General features: G+C 40.3%; 1 protein-coding gene across 1 annotated transcript in view; it reads left to right on the forward strand.

Annotated features, from left to right (window-relative positions):
• DGKH (diacylglycerol kinase eta) overlaps positions 1 to 19649 on the forward strand; it is a 173438-nt gene that overhangs the window by 70794 nt on the left and 82995 nt on the right. Inside the window, exon 4 of the mRNA XM_029210192.1 lies at positions 4529 to 4609. Within this exon, the coding sequence (XP_029066025.1) occupies positions 4529 to 4609 (81 nt within the window). The remainder of the gene's footprint in view (positions 1 to 4528; positions 4610 to 19649) is intronic.

The raw sequence follows: 19649 nt of genomic DNA on the forward strand, positions 1-19649 counted from the left end.
GTTAGGCAAAATGAAGAAACAAAGGAATATGTTCCAAATGAAAGAACTAGACAAACCCTCAGAAATAGATTGAATGAAATGGAGATAAGCAAACTTCCAGATAAGGTGTTCAAAGTAATGTTCATAAAGATACTCAACTGAACTCAGTAGAAGTATAGAAGAGTGAGAATTTCAACAAAGAGATAGAAAATAATAATGGAAATGAAAAATACACCAGAGGAAACCAACAGCAGATTAGATGATGCAGAAGAGAGGACCAGTGGTCTAGAAGATAAGGTAGTGGAAATCACCCAGTCAGAACAGTAAAAAGAAAAAGAAACCAAAAAATGGATAGTTTAAGGGACCTCTTGGGCAACATCAAGTATATCAACATTCCAACATTCACATTATAAGGGTCCCAGAAGGGGAAGAGAGAATGAAAAGGACAGAAAACCTATTTGAAGAAATATGGCTGAAAACTTTCCTAACTTGGTGGAGGATACAGGCCCAGGAAGTACAGAGAGACCCAAACAAAGTGAACCCAAAGGGACCCACACCAAGACACATTATAATTAAAATGCCAAAATGTTAAGCTAAAGAGAAAATCTTAAAAGCAACAAGAGAAAAACAACTAGTTACATACATGGGAGTCCCCATAAGACTGTCAGCTGACTTTTCAGCAAAAACTTTACAGAAGGGAGTGGCACAATATATTCAAAGTAATGAAAGGAGAAAACTTATAACCAAGAATATTCTAACCAGCAAGGCCATCATTCAGAGTTGAGAGAGAGATAGAGTTTCCCAGGCAAGCAATAGCTTGTCTACTTTATAGTTCATCACCACTAAACCAGTCTTACAAGAAATGTTAAAGAAATTTAAACAGAAAAGAAAAAATTATAACTAGAAATATGAAAATTATGAAAGACAGTATCTCATCAGTAAAGGCAAAAATATAGTAAAGGTAGTGGATCAGCCACCTGTATAGCTAGTAAGAAGGTTAAAAAACAAAACTAGTAAAACCATATATATCTACAATAATTAGTTAAGGGATACACAAAGTAAGATAACATCAAAAACATAAAATGGTGGATGGAGTAAAAATGTAGTGCTTTTAGAACATGCTCAAACTTAAGCAACTGTCAACATAAAATAGACTGCTATATACAGAGGTTGTTGTATAAGGACCTCATGGTAACCACAAACCAAAAACTGATAACAGATATACAAACAATAAAGAGAAAGGAATATAAACATAATACTAAAGAAAATCATCAAATCACAAGGGGAGGGCTTCCCTGGTGGCGCAGTGGTTGTGAGTCCGCCTGCCGATGCAGGGGAAACGGATTCGTGACCCGGTCCGGGAAGATCCCACATGCTGCGGAGTGGCTGGGCCCGTGAGCCATGGCTGTTGAGCCTGCGCGTCCAGAGCCTGTGCTCCGCAGTGGGAGAGGCCACAGCAGTGAGAGGCCCGCATACTGCAGAAAAAAAAAAAAAAATTCACAAGGGGAGAGAGCAAGAGAAGAAGGGAACAGAGAAGAACAACAAAGATAAACAGAAAACAATTCACAAAAATGGCAATAAGTACATACTTATCAATAATTACTTTAAATCTAAATGGACTAAATGCACCAATCAAAAGACACAGCATGGCTGAATAGATACAAAAAACAAGACCCATATATATGGTGCCTACAAGAGACTCACTTCAGATCTAAAGACACACACAGACTGAAAGTGAAGAGATGAAAATTATATTCCATGCAAATAGAAATGAAAAGAAATATGAGATAGCAATACTTATATCAGACAAAATAGACGTTAAAACAAAGACTGTAACAAGAGACAAAGAAGAGCATTACCTAATGATAAAGGGATCAATCCAATAAGAAGATATAACACTAGTAAATATATATATATGCCCAGCAGAGGAGCACCTGAATATGTAAACCAAATATTAACAGACATAAAGGAGACACTGACAGTAATACAATAATAGTGGGGGACTTTAACACCTCATTACATCAATGTAATGTAATCATTAGATCATTCAGACAGAAAATCAATAAGGAAACACTGGCCTTAAATGACACATTAGACTCGATGGGACTTAATAATATATACAGGACATTCCACCCCATAACAGCAGAATATACATTCTTTTCAAGTGCACATGGAACACTCCAGGACAGATCTTTTATTAGGCTACAAATCTCAATAAATTTTAAAATACTGAAATTGCATCAAGCATCTTTTCTGACCACAACAGTATGAGACTAGAAATCAACCGCAAGAAAAACTGGAATAAAACTCAAACACATGGCGTCTAAGCAACAAACTCAGTAACAGCCAATGGGTCACTGAAGAAATCAAAGAGGATATCAAGAAATATCTTCAAACAAATTAAAATGGAAACACAGTGTTCCAAAATCTTTGGGACTCAGCAAAGGCAGTTCTAAGGGGGAATTTGATAGTAATACAGGCCTACCTCAGGAAACAAGAAAAATCTCAAATAAACAATCTAACCTTACACCTAGAGGAACGAGAAAAAGAAGAATAAACAAGTCCAGCGTTAGTAGAAGGAAGGAAATAGTAAAGTTACGAGCGGAATTAAATGAAATAGAGACTAAAAAACCCCACAAAAACCTAAGAGCAGGTTCTTTGAAAAGATAAATGAAATTGATAAACCTTTATCCAAAGTCATCAAGAAAAAAAGAGAGAGAGCCAAATAAATAAAATCGGAAATGAAAGAGAAGTTACAACTGACATCACAGAAATACAAAGGATCACAAGAGGTTACTATGAAAACTATATACCAACAAATTGGACAACCTGGGAGAACTGGATAAATTTCTCAAAACATACAATCTTCCAGGACTGAATCAGGAAGAAACAGAAAATCTGAACAGACCAATTATTCGTAATGAATATAATGAAATATTAGCCATAAAGAATGAAATCTTGCCATTTGCAACAACATGGATGAACATAGAAGGTGTTATGCTGAGTGACATAAGTCAGACAGAGAAAGACAAATACCGTACAATCTCACTTACGTGTGAAATCTAGAAAACAAAACAAATGAACAAACAAACCAAAACAGAAAGAGACTTACAGATACAGAGAACAAATGGGTGGTTGCCAGAGGGGAGGGTTAAATGTCATGGGGATTTAATATATAGTATACGGAATATAATTAATAATATTGTAATAATTTTGTATGATGACAAATGGTTACTAGACTTATCATGGTGATCATTTGATGATGTATTTGATTGTCAAATTACTATGTTGTGCTCTTGAAACTAACATAATATTGTATGTCCAACTATACTTCAATTTAAAAATAGTAAGATTTATTGTTACTGTGCCAGTAGGATAATCGATCATTTCTATATTAAAAAACACGTGTTTGTGATATAATTAGTAGAGTTATACACCAGGAGGTAAAAAAATAAATAAATAAACAAACATAATTCTTAGTTTATGCAGCTGTGGAAGTAATAACAAAATAGAATAATCTTATTTTAAAAGTCATTATGTTCATGGTTATCCCTGATCTGGCTCCATTCTGACCTCTCACATTTATCTCCAGACAACACTGACCACTCGATAGTCTAACAGCCTTGCCCCATGTTTTCGATCCCCAGGATGATTTTTCCTCTATCTCCACTTAAAGAAATTCCCTATTTTCTTTAACGTCCCCCTAAAATTGTCTTCATTCCATTATTCACAAGAGAAAGCATTTGTTTTCTGCTGTGACCTTCCATAGCATTTTGTAGTGTCTGCTCTTCCACTTTTAATAGTCTCCCTTACTTAAAACAAGTTGTGTCTATTTCAGCTCCCGTGCTAGATTATAAATTCCTTGCAGTCAGGGAACAAGTCTTACGGTCAGATTGGTTGGGTTGAAGTAGAGTTGCATAACCCCCTGGAGATCTTGGGGGGTGGTAAAAGTTACTAGATAAGGGAGCCTCTTTTTCTAGCAGTCCTAGAGGAGTGGTGTTATACCGGCCTCACTGGAAGAACATTGAATGACTGTGAACAAGGACCAACTCACTCAGAGTGGGAAGGATACATTTATTTACTAGAATTTCCTAATTTTTCAATTGTCCATTTTAAAGATTTTAGTTCTATGGAGATTTTACCACTGAAACTTTTTTGATTAAAATCACTTCTAAGCTTAAAAAAAAAAATGTTGGAGCCTGCAAAAAAATTAAATAAATAAAACTTCTTTTAAGAGTATGAAAGAAATGTCATCTTATATTTGCAGAGCACGTGCACCATCTCATTTGAACACATTTACAGATGAGGAAGGTCACGTTCAAAAAGTTCAGTAACTGTCCGTGATCTGAGCGAGGACTAGTTCTTCTCATTGTGGGGAGTGTGTGAGTATGTGTGTATGTCATACACTGAGTAGTAAGTTTCCCATAAACGATGCTTCTGGAGAGCACAGAGCATTTTTCAATGAAACAATATGCCAGGGGAGTTCTTTAAAGTCCTTTACAGTTTGTTAGGTTTGCACTTGACATGTTTGTGTTCTTTTCATTAACAGTCTCTGATATTTGATGAAGTTGACCTCTCAGATGCCAGTGTAGCTGAAGCAAGCACAAAAAATGCTAACAACAGCTTCACGGTATGGTTATACTCTGGTAACTCCCCCCTCAAAAGTTATAGAATGATCTTTCGTGAGCTTGTACTGAACGCCCTCTTCAATTGCCGGCTGTGTGTCACACGTGTTGGAGTTCTCACCAAGAACAGTAAACTTGATAAGTACGTTGTAGACGCTAACACCCAACGTGTCATGATTGTTTGGGTCAATAAACCAATGTATTAAATGTATTTTTTTAAAGTATTTATATAGTTTTCTTTTTAGACCTTCTAATTTTAGTGCCTTAAAATTTTCACCTCCCTTTAATGTTCAACTAATTCCGCTGTTCTTAAATATTCAAAAAGTTTGGTTTTTTACTTTCAATCTTAAAAGTAATATTTTCTCCTTTCAATCTACAGTTACTCTAGTTGCTGTTGTTCAGGCCTTTGTTTCTTCTCACTTAGGTAATTCATTTGGCAGCTATTTAAAGAAGTGTCCTCTGTTCCAGTTAATTTTTTTCCAATTGCAAATCACATTGCTTAAAAGACCTCACTGGCTCGCCACCGCCTGTCAGGTTGCATCTGTAACTCCGCTGTAAAGTCCTGTAAAATCCTTCCTCAGCATTCTAGCATACTGATAATTATTTGTCCTTATACATCCCACCAGTCCAGCAGTTCTGTCTGAACCTAATGCTTTTTCCATTCCCTCTGGCTTAAATGATCCCTCCTCCATCAACAGCTGTTGAAATTCTACCAATTCTTCAAAGCTTATCTCAGATATCCCATACTTTTTCTACTTCTTTGATTACAAAAATATGAATTAAATATGAATTGAGGATCCACCATTGCTAGGCACTCGTGCTAATAAACACAAGGGATTCAGAGAAATAATATATATATATATATATATATATATATATATCACTTCCCTCAAGATATTCATGGTGTAGTTCAGTGAAGTTCATCTGGGATTCTTTTTCTTAAAAAAATATCTAAATATTTATTTATTTATTTGGTTGCACCAGGTCTTCCTTGCAGCAGGTGGGCTCCTTAGTTGCAGCTCCCGGGCTCCTTAGTTGTGGCTCGCCAGCTCCTTAGTTGCAGCACGTGGGCTCCTTAGTTGCAGCATGCATGTGGGATCTAGTTCCCTGACCAGGGATCGAACCCAGGCCCCCTGCTTTGGGAGCGTGGAGTCTTATCCACTGTGCCACTAGGGAGGTCCCTGGGATACTTTTACAGCTACATTTTCCTTAGGTCCTCTCAGGTGCATTGTTCTTGCTAGGTCGCTGACCCCTTCCACACTCCTAGCCCCTGCCCTAGGAAGCTTCCACTATGGATAGCAGTGTTTTGTGTTCATCCCCTAGGCGTGCCAGGGCAGGGAGGACAGACAGATAAACAAATACAGAGCAGTGCCATGATGGAGGTAAGCACTGGTAAGGGTAGGGGATGGAGAAGAAACAAATGAGTTCGGATTTAGTCTTATTGATTTATGGGCATGTGCGATAATTCATGCTGTGAATATTCCTCCCCCACCCCCTCCCCAGGGACCGTTGAGTTTGAGAAGAGAGAGGACAGCCAAGAATAGAATCCTGGGAAAAAGTTAAAATGTAAGGTTTGACCAATAAAGACTGAGAGAGAGCATTCTGAAGTATAGAAGGAACATCAGGAGGCAGTGATATATAAAAAGCCAGTGGAAGGGAGTTTCAAGACGGAAGTTGTTAAACATCAAATGCTGTAGAGAGGTCAAGTCAAAGAAGAAAGGAAAAGTGTCTGTTGAATTTGTGAATCAGGAGGTCATTTGGTCACACTGATGTGAGTAGTTGCAGTGGAGGGTGGCATGCAGTAGGCTACATGGCAAATGCTAAGTGGAAAGGCAGAGAGAGCCAGCACGGACTCCTTGTCCTACAAGTTTGGCGGTTAAAAGGAGTAGGGCTTCCCTGGTGGCGCAGTGGTTGAGAGTCCACTTGCCGATACAGGAGACACGGGTTCGTGCCCCGGTCCGGGAGGATCCCACGTGCCGTGGAGCGCCTGAGCCCGTGAGCCATGGCCGCTGAGCCTGCGCGTCCGGACCCTGTGCTCCGCAACAGGAGAGGCCACAACAGTGAAGCCCGCGTACCAGAAAAAAAAAAAAAGGAGCAGACACGTAGCAACAAGAATGTTTAGGTTTGAAGAGGCAGTTCTGGTTTTGTTGTTGTTGAGGATCTTTTGCTTTGTTTTTTAAATGAATTTTGAGTGTGTCTATATGAAGAGAGGAAAGAATTGTTAGAATCAAAAGCTGAAGCTGCAGGAGAGAAAGGGAATAATTGTTGGAGCGTGATGGCTGAGTAAACTGCAGGGGCTGGGACCCAGAGCACAGGTTAAGAGATTAGCCTTGAATAGGAGACAGAAGGTTTATGGAAGTAGGTGTGGGCAGGAAGTTCATATATTTCAAAACCAAACACTACTCTTTTCTCAGTGAAATTGCACATTAGGTCATACGCTATGAATAAGACTTTAGGAGGGTTTGGAGGAGCTTCTATAGAAAATAAGAATCGAAACTGAACAGGGACCAGTAGAAGATTACTAGGTAGTAGATAGTGTCCACCAGAGATTGGAGATAAGTAATGTTCTTAATTCCTGGGCCTATAGCATTTTCTTAAAGATAGGAGTAAAGAAAAACAACTAGATTGGCCCAGGATTGATGATTTATAGGGCATACTGGACAGAAAGATAAAAAGGGATTGTTGGATGTTTGAGGGATCAGTAACTGATCCATCTTCCCCCTCTGAGTTCTCGGTTTTTGAGAATGGAGCATAAGGAATATGGGATGACTTTATTAATGGCTGAACAGGATCCAGTAACCACTAAATACAGAGCTTCTGATAAGTTGTTGGAGGCCGGAGGGCAAAATGTTGCTTATTCTTCCTTCCTCCCAGGTGAAGGTCAGGTAAGGCGATTAACCTATCAGATTAACCACTTGTCTTCCTGGGAAGTGAGCAATAGTTTTCTCCCCTCCGTGGAGACTCGTGGTGGGGTTGTGGATAAGGGGTTCTCCCCGACAAGGATCTAGAGTTTAGTCTGAGTGAGGGTTCCGAAATTTAAGATTTGGGAGAGGTTATTCAAATCCTTCGTACAGCTCTTTCTTGGACTTCCAACTGCATGCAGTCTCTCCTTTTGTACCTTCTCATAGAACTTACTATATTCTGCCTTGTGTTTGGCTAAGTACTTATGTTTCTTATAACCTTCTTGAGGATAGGGACACTGTTATACATTTTTATCTCATAGTACCTTATCCATAAGTATTTGTTGATTTTAATTAATAAGATGAAAGTTCATTTGGAGCATGAGGAGACTTTTTCGTTGAAATATTTTCAAGAAATTTCCACTGTTTCACTCAACCAAACTTCGTTTCTGAAGTTCGTTGGACGAGAAATGCGAGACTAAACTGTTAGGCAGATTGCTTAGAGGTTTATAGCAAATCAATTTGGTAGAACTTTCCAGGGTATAAAATGGAATAAGAGGTATGTTTTCAACCAGTAATTGACAATCCTCCCTATCTTTAAATATTTAAATGTTCCACCTTCCTGGGTTCCAGTGACTGCTACTCGTGGTGTTATTTTGGCCAGTTCGTGTCAGAGGTTAATGGTGTAGTTCGGTGGTGTTATGGCTGGGGAATCCAGCGACAGCTGAATTCTGCCTCATTACAGCCACTACACTTTGCCTTGAAGTCCCTGAGGATGATGTATTGACAAGGGATAATAGTAAATGGAAAATCTATAATTAGTAAATGGAAAGTGGAAAAGCTGTGCTTTACCCAAAAACCCAGTGTCAAACTCTGTTAAAATGGGTTCTACAGGGAGTGTTCTAGAGAGCAGGGCAGAAACTGACTTAGCTGCGGAAGTCATTCTGTGGTTATGAGCAAGCACTGAGACTGACTGAGCTTCCAGAGGAGGGGACACAGACACCTTGAGGGTGGTGTCAAAGGATCTACAGACATGGTTATACCTACACGATGATTACTTTTAAACAGGCCTATGCTCCCATCCCTGGAGTTAATAATTGTCTTGTTTTTTGGGTTGTCTAAATTGCCTCAGGTATTGTATTAGTTTTCTGTTGTTTCGTAACAGATTAGTGGCGTAAAACAATGCCTATTTATTATCTCACAGTGTCTGTTGGTTTCACAGAATAGCTGGATTCCTCTGCTCCAGGTCTCACAATGTCAAAATAAATAGGCATGATAAATTAAATACACACACATGCACGTGCACATACATATATACTTTTTAATTACCCTACATTGGGCTAATTTTGACCTAAGTTTGCATTTCTGGTTTTACAAGTGTCTTCTGCAGTAGGCAACAACAACAAAACCTACTAACGTTGAATGCATTTTCTGTGATGTTAGGTGTCAGTGATGTGATCGGGGAACAGGAAAGAACAGTTCCAGACAGCCGTATTGGCATTTTATGAGTGTTTAGGTTAATGTTCACAATTAATTTATTTGTAGTTTAAAATTCTACCATGACATTTTCTATGACTGTGGAATCAGTGAAACATTCTTAATTTTTTTTGTCCGTTTTTAATTGTTTTCTTTTTTATTTTATTGATATTTGCATGGTGTTTTGGAGTTTTATTTTCACTTTAACCTTTTTATCTTTAACATACCTCTGTGCTGTATGTGAATGTGCTCTTCTTATATTAAACTAGAGAGAATTGATTTCCCTTTGGTCATACTGTTGCCCCCCAGGGAAGGGATTGCAGATCTCCTGTTTAACTCAGGGCTCTTTCCTATTGCACCGTATTCTTTCCGTCTGGAGTCTTTGCCTCTGTTCTCTTTCTTCTCACACCCACAGCTCTCTTTGTCTCTTTCTCACTAATCATGGCATGTCTATCCCCAGCTTTTTTAAAATTTTTCCAATTGCAGAGCTTAAGACTGAAGTCAAACAGCCGGGGTTTGGGTCATGGCTTGGCCGTGTCTAGTTAGGTGACCCTAGACAAATTAGTTAACTGCTATAAATCTCAGTGTCCTTAACTTTAATTGAGGGTAGTAATGGTATCTGCCTCATAGGTTCTGAGGATTAAATGAAATGTGCTAATGCACCAAAATACCTAGCACAGTGATGAGCACGTACAGTTTGATACATGTTGGTGGCAACTGTTATCACAAACTTATTATCTCTTGATTCCCTTCACAAGTGACAGTATTGCCAACTTTTAAAAGTTTGGGAATTTTGAAAGACAATATGGATGAACTTTATCTTGAGAAAACATTCCATGCTGCCTATTTCTCAGAGGTGTAGTGAAGATTTATTTCCACTTTTATCTAATATTAATAAGTATTGTTGGGAAAAGCAACCATTTTGTAACAAATGGAATACAGTTGTTCCTTGTTAGGTAAATGTTATTTGCTAAAGAAGAGCTTTTTAATGATTTGAAAGCCATCACAATGATGTGGTATACATTAGGCTTTCAAAGTGTACTGTTCAAATGACTGTTTTCTTTAAATTTTAATGAAGTTTGGGCTAAACCTTAAATAAATGAGTCATCATTTTTAAAGAAATTGTATCAACATTGGTAAAACTTCTTAGGAATGTTTGTAAAGAGAGCTTTTTTTTTTTTTTTGAACTAGAAAGAAATACAGAGGTAATTTATTTTGGTTATTTAACCACCCTTAGCATTGTTAGTGAGTGATCTACAAGTGTGTTTGAAGTGCCATGGTTACTTCATATCCATGCTGGCTTAGTTGTATGGAAACAGATGCTGTGTGGCAGCACGTATTTTTAGAACTAAATGAGCACTGAAACAGCATCATTTTAGTTCAGGGGTCACTTGCCAAGGTAGACATGACCGGAAGTTGATGAGCATTAGATGATGACTCTTCTGATGAGGTTTTTAAAAGTAGACATAAAAACACACCTATACAGAGAATACTCTTACTGCACATAAAGTGCAGAAAAGTATGCATTCATAGTGTAGTCGAAATGAGCAGACTGTGTTTACATGGAAGGGGAAAATGTTAAGAACTTGTTTCTTTCATGTTTACTTTCTGTTTATTCTGTTTTCCTCTTAGCTTCCTCTCTGTTAATATAATTCACTTCATCTTCTCTCTTAAGAGAGAGATCACATCCTTTGAACCTAAGGAAGTGTCAATTTACTTTTATCCATTAATAACTCAATCTTTAGATACATGGGAATAATGAAAAGTTATTTTCTTTTTATATCATTTGTGAATGCACATTGCAAAACAGGCATTTAGATAAACATGTTAATACATAATCACTTAGATAAATAAGTTGCCTATTTTATTTGATAATATTTAGTCTACTCTGTACCTCTTATAACTGCTTTATGTCTGATCACTCATTCACTTTTTTATATCAGTCTTATAAGGTAGGTTCTATTATGCTTCCCATTTTATAGGGGAGAAATCTGAAACAGAGAGGTTAACATCCAATACATAGAAATAGCTAGAATCTGAACCCATCTGGGTTATATGGCCTCAGTCTGTACTCTTGACTGCTCTGCTATCCTGCCTCTTTATTGTGGAGTTGTAAATGAGTATGATTCAGATAGTATTCCTGTGGTTGCTTTTTACACGTTCAGTTGTCTTTTCTCCTCCCAGTCAATCATAGAGTCTTTTTTTTTTAAATTTTATTTATTTATCTTTGGCTGCATTGGGTCTTCATTGCTGTGTGTGGGCTTTCTCTAGTTGCAGCGAGTGGAGGCTACTCTTCGTTGTGGTGCACAGTCTTCTCACTGCTGTGGCTTCTCTTGCTGTGGAGCACGGGCTCTAGGCACGTGGGCTTCAGTAGTTGTAGCACGTGGGCTCAGTAGTTGTGGCTCACGGGCTCTAGAGTGCAGGCTCAGTAGTTGTGGCGCACAGGCTTAGTTGCTCCTCGGCATGTGGGATCTTCCCGGACCAGGGCTCTAACCCGTGTCTCCTGCTTTGGCAGGCAGATTCTTAACCACTGTGCCACCAGGGAAGCCCAATCATAGAGTCTTATATTGTGTTACTAGATGTATCACAAGCACTTGCTGGTTGTACTACAAATTTAGAGCACTGTATTTTATTGTGGGCACTACATGTTAAATAGAAAGGTTGATAAAGACCTCACAGAGGCAGGTAACTAATATTATTAAAAAAGGCCCGGAAAATGGGATTGATTGACATTAAAGGGCACTTTTTTTTTTTTTCCTTTTTGCGGTACGCGGGCCTCTCACCGTTGTGGCCTCTCCCGTTGCGGAGCACAGGCTCCGGACGCGCAGGCTCAGCGGCCATGGCTCACGGGCCCAGCCGCTCCGCGGCATGTGGGATCTTCCCGGACCGGGGCATGAACCCGTGTCCCCTGCACCGGCAGGCGGACTCTCAAGCACTGTGCCACCAGAGAAGCCCAAAGGGCACTTTTTATTTTAAAGACTTGGGAAGATGTGACATCTTTTCAATATTTGAGGGATTATTATGGATAAGAAGCAGTAGACAGGTTTGGCGTACAGGACAAAGATCCGTGGTTGAATTCACGGAGGGACCGTTTCAGCTCTACACAAAAGAGAACTTTATAACTGTGTCATCTGATAGAACTGGCCTCTTGTGAGGTAATGGCTCTGCCCATTATTAGAAATCTCTAGTCATCTCATTCCCTGTGATCGGAAAGTGGCCTTCAAGAAGAGAGTCCTCAGAGCAGACTCAGGTTCAAGGAGCTGAAATGACTATCTCAAGGTTGGATGACTGACAGCTATGTGCAGCTAGTACAGAATTCGGGGCTCTCAGCTCTTGGCGTTTGTTGGGAGTAGGCAAGGAGCAGTGGATGTGGAGCCTGCTCGACTCCATGCTGGACATTTTACACACTCTGTCTCATTATAGGACACAGCAGGAGCTAAGGGACCTTCCTTCAAGAATGCTGTTGGAGAGAGTGTTGCATGGTGTGTGTATGTGGGAGGGGAGATGGAGGAGACTGAAATTTCCTTAGGCACAAAGACTGTCTTCTTCACCACTGAATCCTCAAGGCTAACACAGGGCCAGGCATAGAGTGGAAAGACAATAAATATTTGTTAAATGAATGAAGGAATGTGTCTTGTTGAAGGAATAAATGATATTTGTAAACTCTAATTTTTCTTTGAGAGAAAGGTGTTATTTCAAGTTTTAGCCTAGAGAGCATAGTTTCCTAATTTTCCCCCGTGGTGTAGTATTATAATATACCCATAAACATGTGTATCCTTATTTGAAATCTACACATCATGACTCAGATTATTTTTATACCAACAATAAGTCTTACAAACATGATTCTTGCCTATGATTAACCATTGCAGTATTTCCACATAATTATTAGATGCCAGATAGTAGCAAACCTCATATTTTTTAATGTCTATGTTGGTTAAAATATTGTATTGCACTCTCAAGTGATACCACATTCATGCAATTTGAGGGGTTATTGTTTTCCCTTTTAAAGTTGACTTATATACAGTTTAGGTTAGACTTTATACTATGAATCTGATAATTTATACGTTAAGTTTGAAATTTGTATTTGGTTTTCTATAACTTCGACACCAGGCTTTTAGAAATGAAATGTCTTATCGTTGTTTCTGTGGGAGTATCATGTTTATCTTTTCATTGAGTGATGTAGATCTTTTCCAAGAGTATAACCCAGAGAAATACTTCTTAGCATTATGGTGAGCTTCCTTAGGCCAAAGTCTTAGGAGGTAAGAAAATGTTGGTCCTTTTGTAGCTAGACTAAAATCTTGGGGTGGAAATAAGGTGTGGGTGGGAGAAGTGTGTCTTTGTCTTCACCTTCATTAGTACTCTTCCATGAACCTTTCAAATAGATTAACTGAGGTCTCCACCATCGCTAGTAACCTTCCATACATCTTTCAAATGGACTTTCTAAAGTAAGGCAAGAACCAGTGAGCATGTCCTTGAGTATTCTGGCAGCTCGGGAGCTCTGGGAACCTGGGCTTGGTTGCATAATCAGACCATGGGTCTCCAGATCAGTTTCATCAGACAGACCCTCTGATGAATGATGGTATGAATAGACACCATCAAAATGTTGGGAAAGAGGGCTCATCGTCGAGAGAACTGTGTCCCTGGAGGTCCAGACAGGGCACCATGTTAAGTAGCCGTGCTTGGCATTACCACTTGCCCCTTACCCTGTCCTGGCCTTGCTGAAGATCCATGACTCAGGGAGAGAATGGCGCTCCTGGTCAGTAACCTGCACCTGCTGCCTCCATACCTTTCCTATCCCCCTAGGCTGTTGCACAGCAGCCCACTCCCCACCTGGTCCTCCACTTCCAGAACTGCCCTTAGACATTCATTCATTCATTAGCAAATAGTTATCAAAAGCTTGCTGTATATATCAGACACTGTGCTAGATTCTGGATATACAGTGGTGACTAAAAGGAATTGGCCACTGAGTACCATATTTTGAAAAAGTTTAAAAGCCTCCAGGAGTAGGTCCCTGTCTTTAAAGTATGTGGCCTTAGAATAGGATTCTTCGGATACAAAAAGCAATGAACTGCCTCCCAACTAAGACTAGAAACTGTGTCATCACAGGGGCCCAAGTTACAGGAAAAAGAAGAGATTACGCAAACTCTTTGACCATTCAGGATTCCATAGACAAAATCCTCTGGACTGCTTCATCTGCTTTTCTCCACAAACACATACCCGGTGTCAGTATTTCTGCCACCAAAATATGGTGAACCATGTAGAACTGCTTATTCCTGACCCTAAACACCAGTGTTTTATGAAGCTGGTTCCCTGGGAAGCCTTAGCCTCAGGCACCTTGGGGATGGCCAATGGAAGACGTCCACCCAGATGAAAGGTCAGGCCTGTATCATGGAGGGTTGACCTCCACAGTGCCCGTGCCGTATTGAGGCTCCCAGTGAATGGCCACATGCTGCACAGCCTCCTGTTCTTGGGCTAGTTGTAAATCTGCATTTCACTGATATGTTCCACGTACTAGGCCTTTCCCAGGTTCCAGCGAGATGGTCCTGAGCTGATGCTGTCACTCACACCATGATCTTGGAGACAGCAGCTGTAGCTACGTGGACTTAAACTTCTAGATCCATTGTCTCTTTTGAGAGATTCTGCGTGATGACGGGCAAGGGTTGCTCAAGTTTCAAAAGAGCAGCCCCAGGCTGACCAGCCATCCAGTTGTACAGAGGCTTCTAAGCTGTGCAGACTTCCACAGGAGATCTCTTCATGCTGCCAGCCTGGCTGCTTCGCCATGCCCCTTTTGGAGAAGGGCTATGCGATTTACTTGGTCTTCACTGTGGTCTTAACGTGGCTGAAGCCTCTTAGTTGAAGGCTCCTTAGTTCCATACTGATTTAGGTTAGCCCTGATCCCCGTTTGTGGTACAGAAGGAAACCTCAAACCCTGTAAGAGATCATATCCTGTCTCACAGAGGTACCTGGAATAGAGGCCTAACATGGGAAAATAAACTACTAGTAAAAAAAAATTAAAACAAAAATAACCAAAACCATCATCAATGTCTGGATATCAGCTAAAGATATCCTGTTATCTTGTGGCCTCTGACTGAAACAGCAGAATCTTGAAGAGTTTTAGTATCTTGCAAGTTCTATACTGACCAGCAGGGTAGAGTCCTGTTTTCTAAGGAGTTTGGCGTTCCATATCTCCCAGGAAGTCAGAATCCTTGGTTCCCTGTTAAGAAACTGGGAATAATGAAGAGCCGTGGTGGTGCTCAAACGCTCCAGAAAATTCCAGAGATGTTTGCCGTCCTGGGCCTTATGAGTGGTCCAAGCCTCCTGCAGTCTTGAATCACCCTGACAAAACCCAAATGATGTGCACACAAAAAGGGGTGCTTTGTTCATCACACCTGGTCTTATTGATGACTTCAGAATCTGGCCTTGCATCTGGCATGAAATGCTCTAAAAATGAGAACACGTCATTACGCTTTTCAGATTTTGGCTCCATTAGACAATTTAAAACAACCACTTATTTTTTTTTAATATTAAAATAGTTTTAAGTCCTCCTTGAATGTTAATGAAATATTAAAACAGTACTAAGGAAAGGCTATTATTCTACATGTTTTAAAAATTTAAGGTGTTTATAATATAGATAAGAAAAATTAATGATTATTCATTTCCAAAACCTCTTTGGTCGGTCCTGTAACCTGCAATAAGGAGTAATGAGCACATAGCAGGTAATTTTTAGTTTATATCTCACTCCATTATCTCATTAACCCCATGAAGTAGTTATTCTTCCTTCCCTTCAATAGATGAAGAGGTGAGGTTCAGAGAACATAATTTCGTAAATTTATGTAGTTAACAAGTAGGATCATTCATATTTAAAGCCTGTGATTTTTCCATGAGGATGAATAGCATATTGGAATTTTATGAGTGCAATAGCAGTAATCAACATTTTAAATAGGATTTAGTCCAGTCCGGCCATTCCTAGTGAATCCTCATTACCGTACAGGTGGAAAGAAGGGTGTGTAGACCGGTGTACCAGCTAGCAATGATTAGACTGCTTGCTTGGTTGCCACCCAAGGTCAATTTTGGTGATAGTCATTAGGTGAATTATCTTTAATGGAAGAGAGAGGATTAGCAATTTTTTTTTTTTGTGGTACGCGTGCCTCTCACTGCTGTGGCCTCTCCCGTTGCGGAGCACAGGCTCCGGACGCGCAGGCTCAGCGGCCATGGCTCACGGGCCCAGCCGCTCTGCGGCATGTGGGGTCTTCCCGGACCGGGGCACGAACCCGCGTCCCCTGCATCGGCAGGCGGACTCCCAACCACTGCGCCACCAGGGAAGCCCGGATTAGCAGTTTTGATTGCTCTCTGCATTGTGACAGGTCTCTGGTAAGAATTTAATTTCCAACAAAAAAGTGTTTAAAGGAGAGATTTTTCAGTTCAGTAGTTTCTGCCTTAAACGTTTCTATGGACCCAGTTTCAGCTTTGCCAAGATCCAATCTCAATGCATGCAGGCAAAGGTAGGTTTTTACTCCTGGAAGACAGATTACAGTCTAGTCAGCAACAGACAGGGGGCATCAGAAGCAAGACCTTCCTATTGACAACACGCGGGTGGATTGCTCTCCGGCTGGAGATATTTTTCCTTTTTAGTTTTTCTCGTTATCACAGGATGAGACTTGCTGGTAGCAGATCTGAAGGCTTTTGGACAGTCCTGACACTCAGGCTGTGTTAGCTGACCAGGGTTTATGAAAGATCAGACAGCTGTCTTAGGATACTTTCAGAAGTTTCTTGTAAGCTGCCCCCCGCTATGGGACTCAAGGCAGAAGATGGTCTTTAAATCTTGGAGAGAAACAGATTATTATCAAGACGCTATTAAACAGAGCTGGCATCTTAGAGTAGAGGCTGTGGCCATAGGATAACCTGGCCCTTGACATCAGCGCTTAATTGGGCCCCTTCCAGCAAGGTTGAGTTATGTCTTCCATTGATCCAGACGCCGGACATCACCTAATGACATGGTCTGTCTGGATCAGTTGGTAGGGTATCTTGTCCCTGCAAATGGGATGCTTTTACACACTTCACTAATGCTTTGTAATAATCTAGCACAACCCTCTACAGTATGAATGTCTGATGGTGGGTAGTTACTGGGATAGTAACCAGAAGTCCTATGGGCCTGCTGCTAATATTTCAAGTGGGAAGAGTCACAGTATTCTCTACGTTGTATGGATGTATGTTCTATGGATCTCATGTTTATAAGCGTTGAATGTTTGGCCTCTGTGGTCTGGTTTCTGCACAAAGGGCCATTTTCTCTTTCAGAGGTCCATCAGTGAAAGATGCCAACAATAATGAATTTTTCATAGCTGCTCAATTAGAACTTCCCTATTTGTTAGGCTCATAATATAAGAAAGGCTGTCAGGACAAAGCAGCAAATCCTTCTCCCTTTGGAAACCTTTGTAAAAATCAGAGTGTTTTGTTTTGTTTTCGTACAGGTAAAGTGTTGTTCCTGTGACGATGTTCTAGGTTGCATGTTCCTTTTCAGGATGGGTAGGAGCATGCCCACCAGCAAGTACTGACATGACTACCCAAAATGACTACTGAAAAAAATTTTAACTTGGGCCTTAACACAATACGATCAAGATACATACTTTAGGGCTTCCCTGGTGGCGCAGTGGTTGAGAGTCCGCCTGCCGATGCAGGGGACACGGGTTCATGCCCCAGTCCGGGAAGATCCCACATGCCGCGGAGCGGCTAGGCCCGTGAGCCATGGCCACTGAGCCTGCGCGTCCGGAGCCTGTGCTCTGCAACAGGAGAGGCCACAACAGTGAGAGGCCCGCGTACCGCAAAAAAAAAAAAAAAAAAAAAGATACATACTTTATGGGGTAGATTGTAAAGAAAGTTTTCTCAAGTCTTTTAGATTCATCAATACCTTTACTGCCCACATCATCCAGAATTAGCAGAGGTGATGAAATGTACCAATTATGTGTGCAAAGACATATGTACAAGGATATTTATTGCACATTGTAATAGGGAAAGATTGGAAACAATCCAAATGCGCAAATTAGAGACTGGTTGAAATGAATGATGAAATATATCACACGGTAGAATGTTATGCAACCATGAAAAAGAATGAATCAGCTCTCTATGTAACAATACACACCAAACTCCAAGTTTTATTCAGTGGGAAAGCCAGATGTGAAACAGCATGCATGCATAAAATGTCACTGTGTGTGTGTGCATACACACATGCATTTAAACCTCAAAAGACCACATATGTGTTGTAAGTGCAAAGAATGTCTCTGGAGGGGTAACAGAAGCTTACAGATATTTGCCTTCAGCAAGGAAACTTGGTAGCTGGGGACACGCTCGAAAAGGGAGAGGTACTTTTCCTTCTAAATATACTTTGAATTTTTTTTTTTTTTTTTTTTTTTTGCGGTACGCGGGCCTCTCACTGTTGTGGCCTCTCCCGTTGCGGAGCGCAGGCTCAGCGGCCATGGCTCACGGGCCCAGCCGCTCCGCGGCATGTGGGATCTTCCCAGACCGGGGTACGAACCCGTGTCCTCTGCATCGGCAGGCGGACTCTCAACCACTGCGCCACCAGGGAAGCCCTGAAATATTTTTTGTATCACAAATTACTTATTCAAAAAAATTTTAGATGCTACATGGGAGCCCTTTCTGACAGCTTCCTAGCAGATGCGTTTGACAAGAGTGATGGATCTAGTAGGGAGCCCAAGTTGGACACTGCTGCAGTGTCAAGGAAACCATGGTAAGGGTACATATCAGAGCACCTGTAATAGGAGGGAAGGGAGGGATGGATGAGAGTTGTTTTGGGAAAGTCAGGAGAACTATGGCCAAAGGGAAGGGAGAAGGGAGAGGAGCAAACTAACGTAGGGTTGTTGAATTTAGGGGGGTTGGTATGTAAATGATGCCTTTAATTAAGGGTCGAAAACAAGAATACAAGCAGGTCTGTGGGGCCTGAAAAGAAGACATTGTGAATCGGACACTGAGAATTTAAAATGATGGTAAGATATCCTGGTGATGTCTAGGAGGTGATTGATGGAGATGCTTTAAAGACTATTAAAACGATTTAAAGTACTTTTTTAAGTATCGTTTTCCTGGCTCTTTTTACATTTCTAACATATTCAAACATCTTCCCTATTCCTTAAGTATGATTATGGTGTAATGGAAATTTTAGATTTTAGACATGTTTTAGTGTTGTAGTGACCAGTACAAACAAGAGGATTATTTTGTTTTGACAATTCCCATCGCACATGTGTTCTGTACAGAGCAATGTGTGGTTACAAACCAAAGGAGCGGTGCCAAGGGAATGGGGCCAATGCGTCATTCCAGCTGCTGGTGCAGCCGAAAAATATTAGATGAGTGGTAAAACTTTTACTGTGTCCATTAACACACAGTCACTGCTAGTTTACGGGGGAAGTGTGTGTTACAGCCTCCGTAAAGAATTTCTGAAATCACTGTGCTCCTTGTTATTAAAATTAATACTGAACAAACAGAAAAACCTTTCAGTTTCCCGTGGACAGTGCAATACTTCAAATACAGTGCTACATATGATTATCTAATCTTGTCAAAATTTTGTTCTCCAAAGGTGTCTGGTTTGCAGAAACCTGTCTATATTAGTAAATTAAATTTATTATTATTATTTTACCAATACCTTTTCTTGTTCATCTTTAAA

The sequence above is a fragment of the Monodon monoceros genome, unplaced genomic scaffold (assembly GCF_005190385.1).
Source record: "Monodon monoceros isolate NGI ecotype Baffin Bay Population unplaced genomic scaffold, NGI_Narwhal_1 Super_Scaffold_8, whole genome shotgun sequence".
NCBI lineage: Eukaryota > Metazoa > Chordata > Mammalia > Artiodactyla > Monodontidae > Monodon > Monodon monoceros.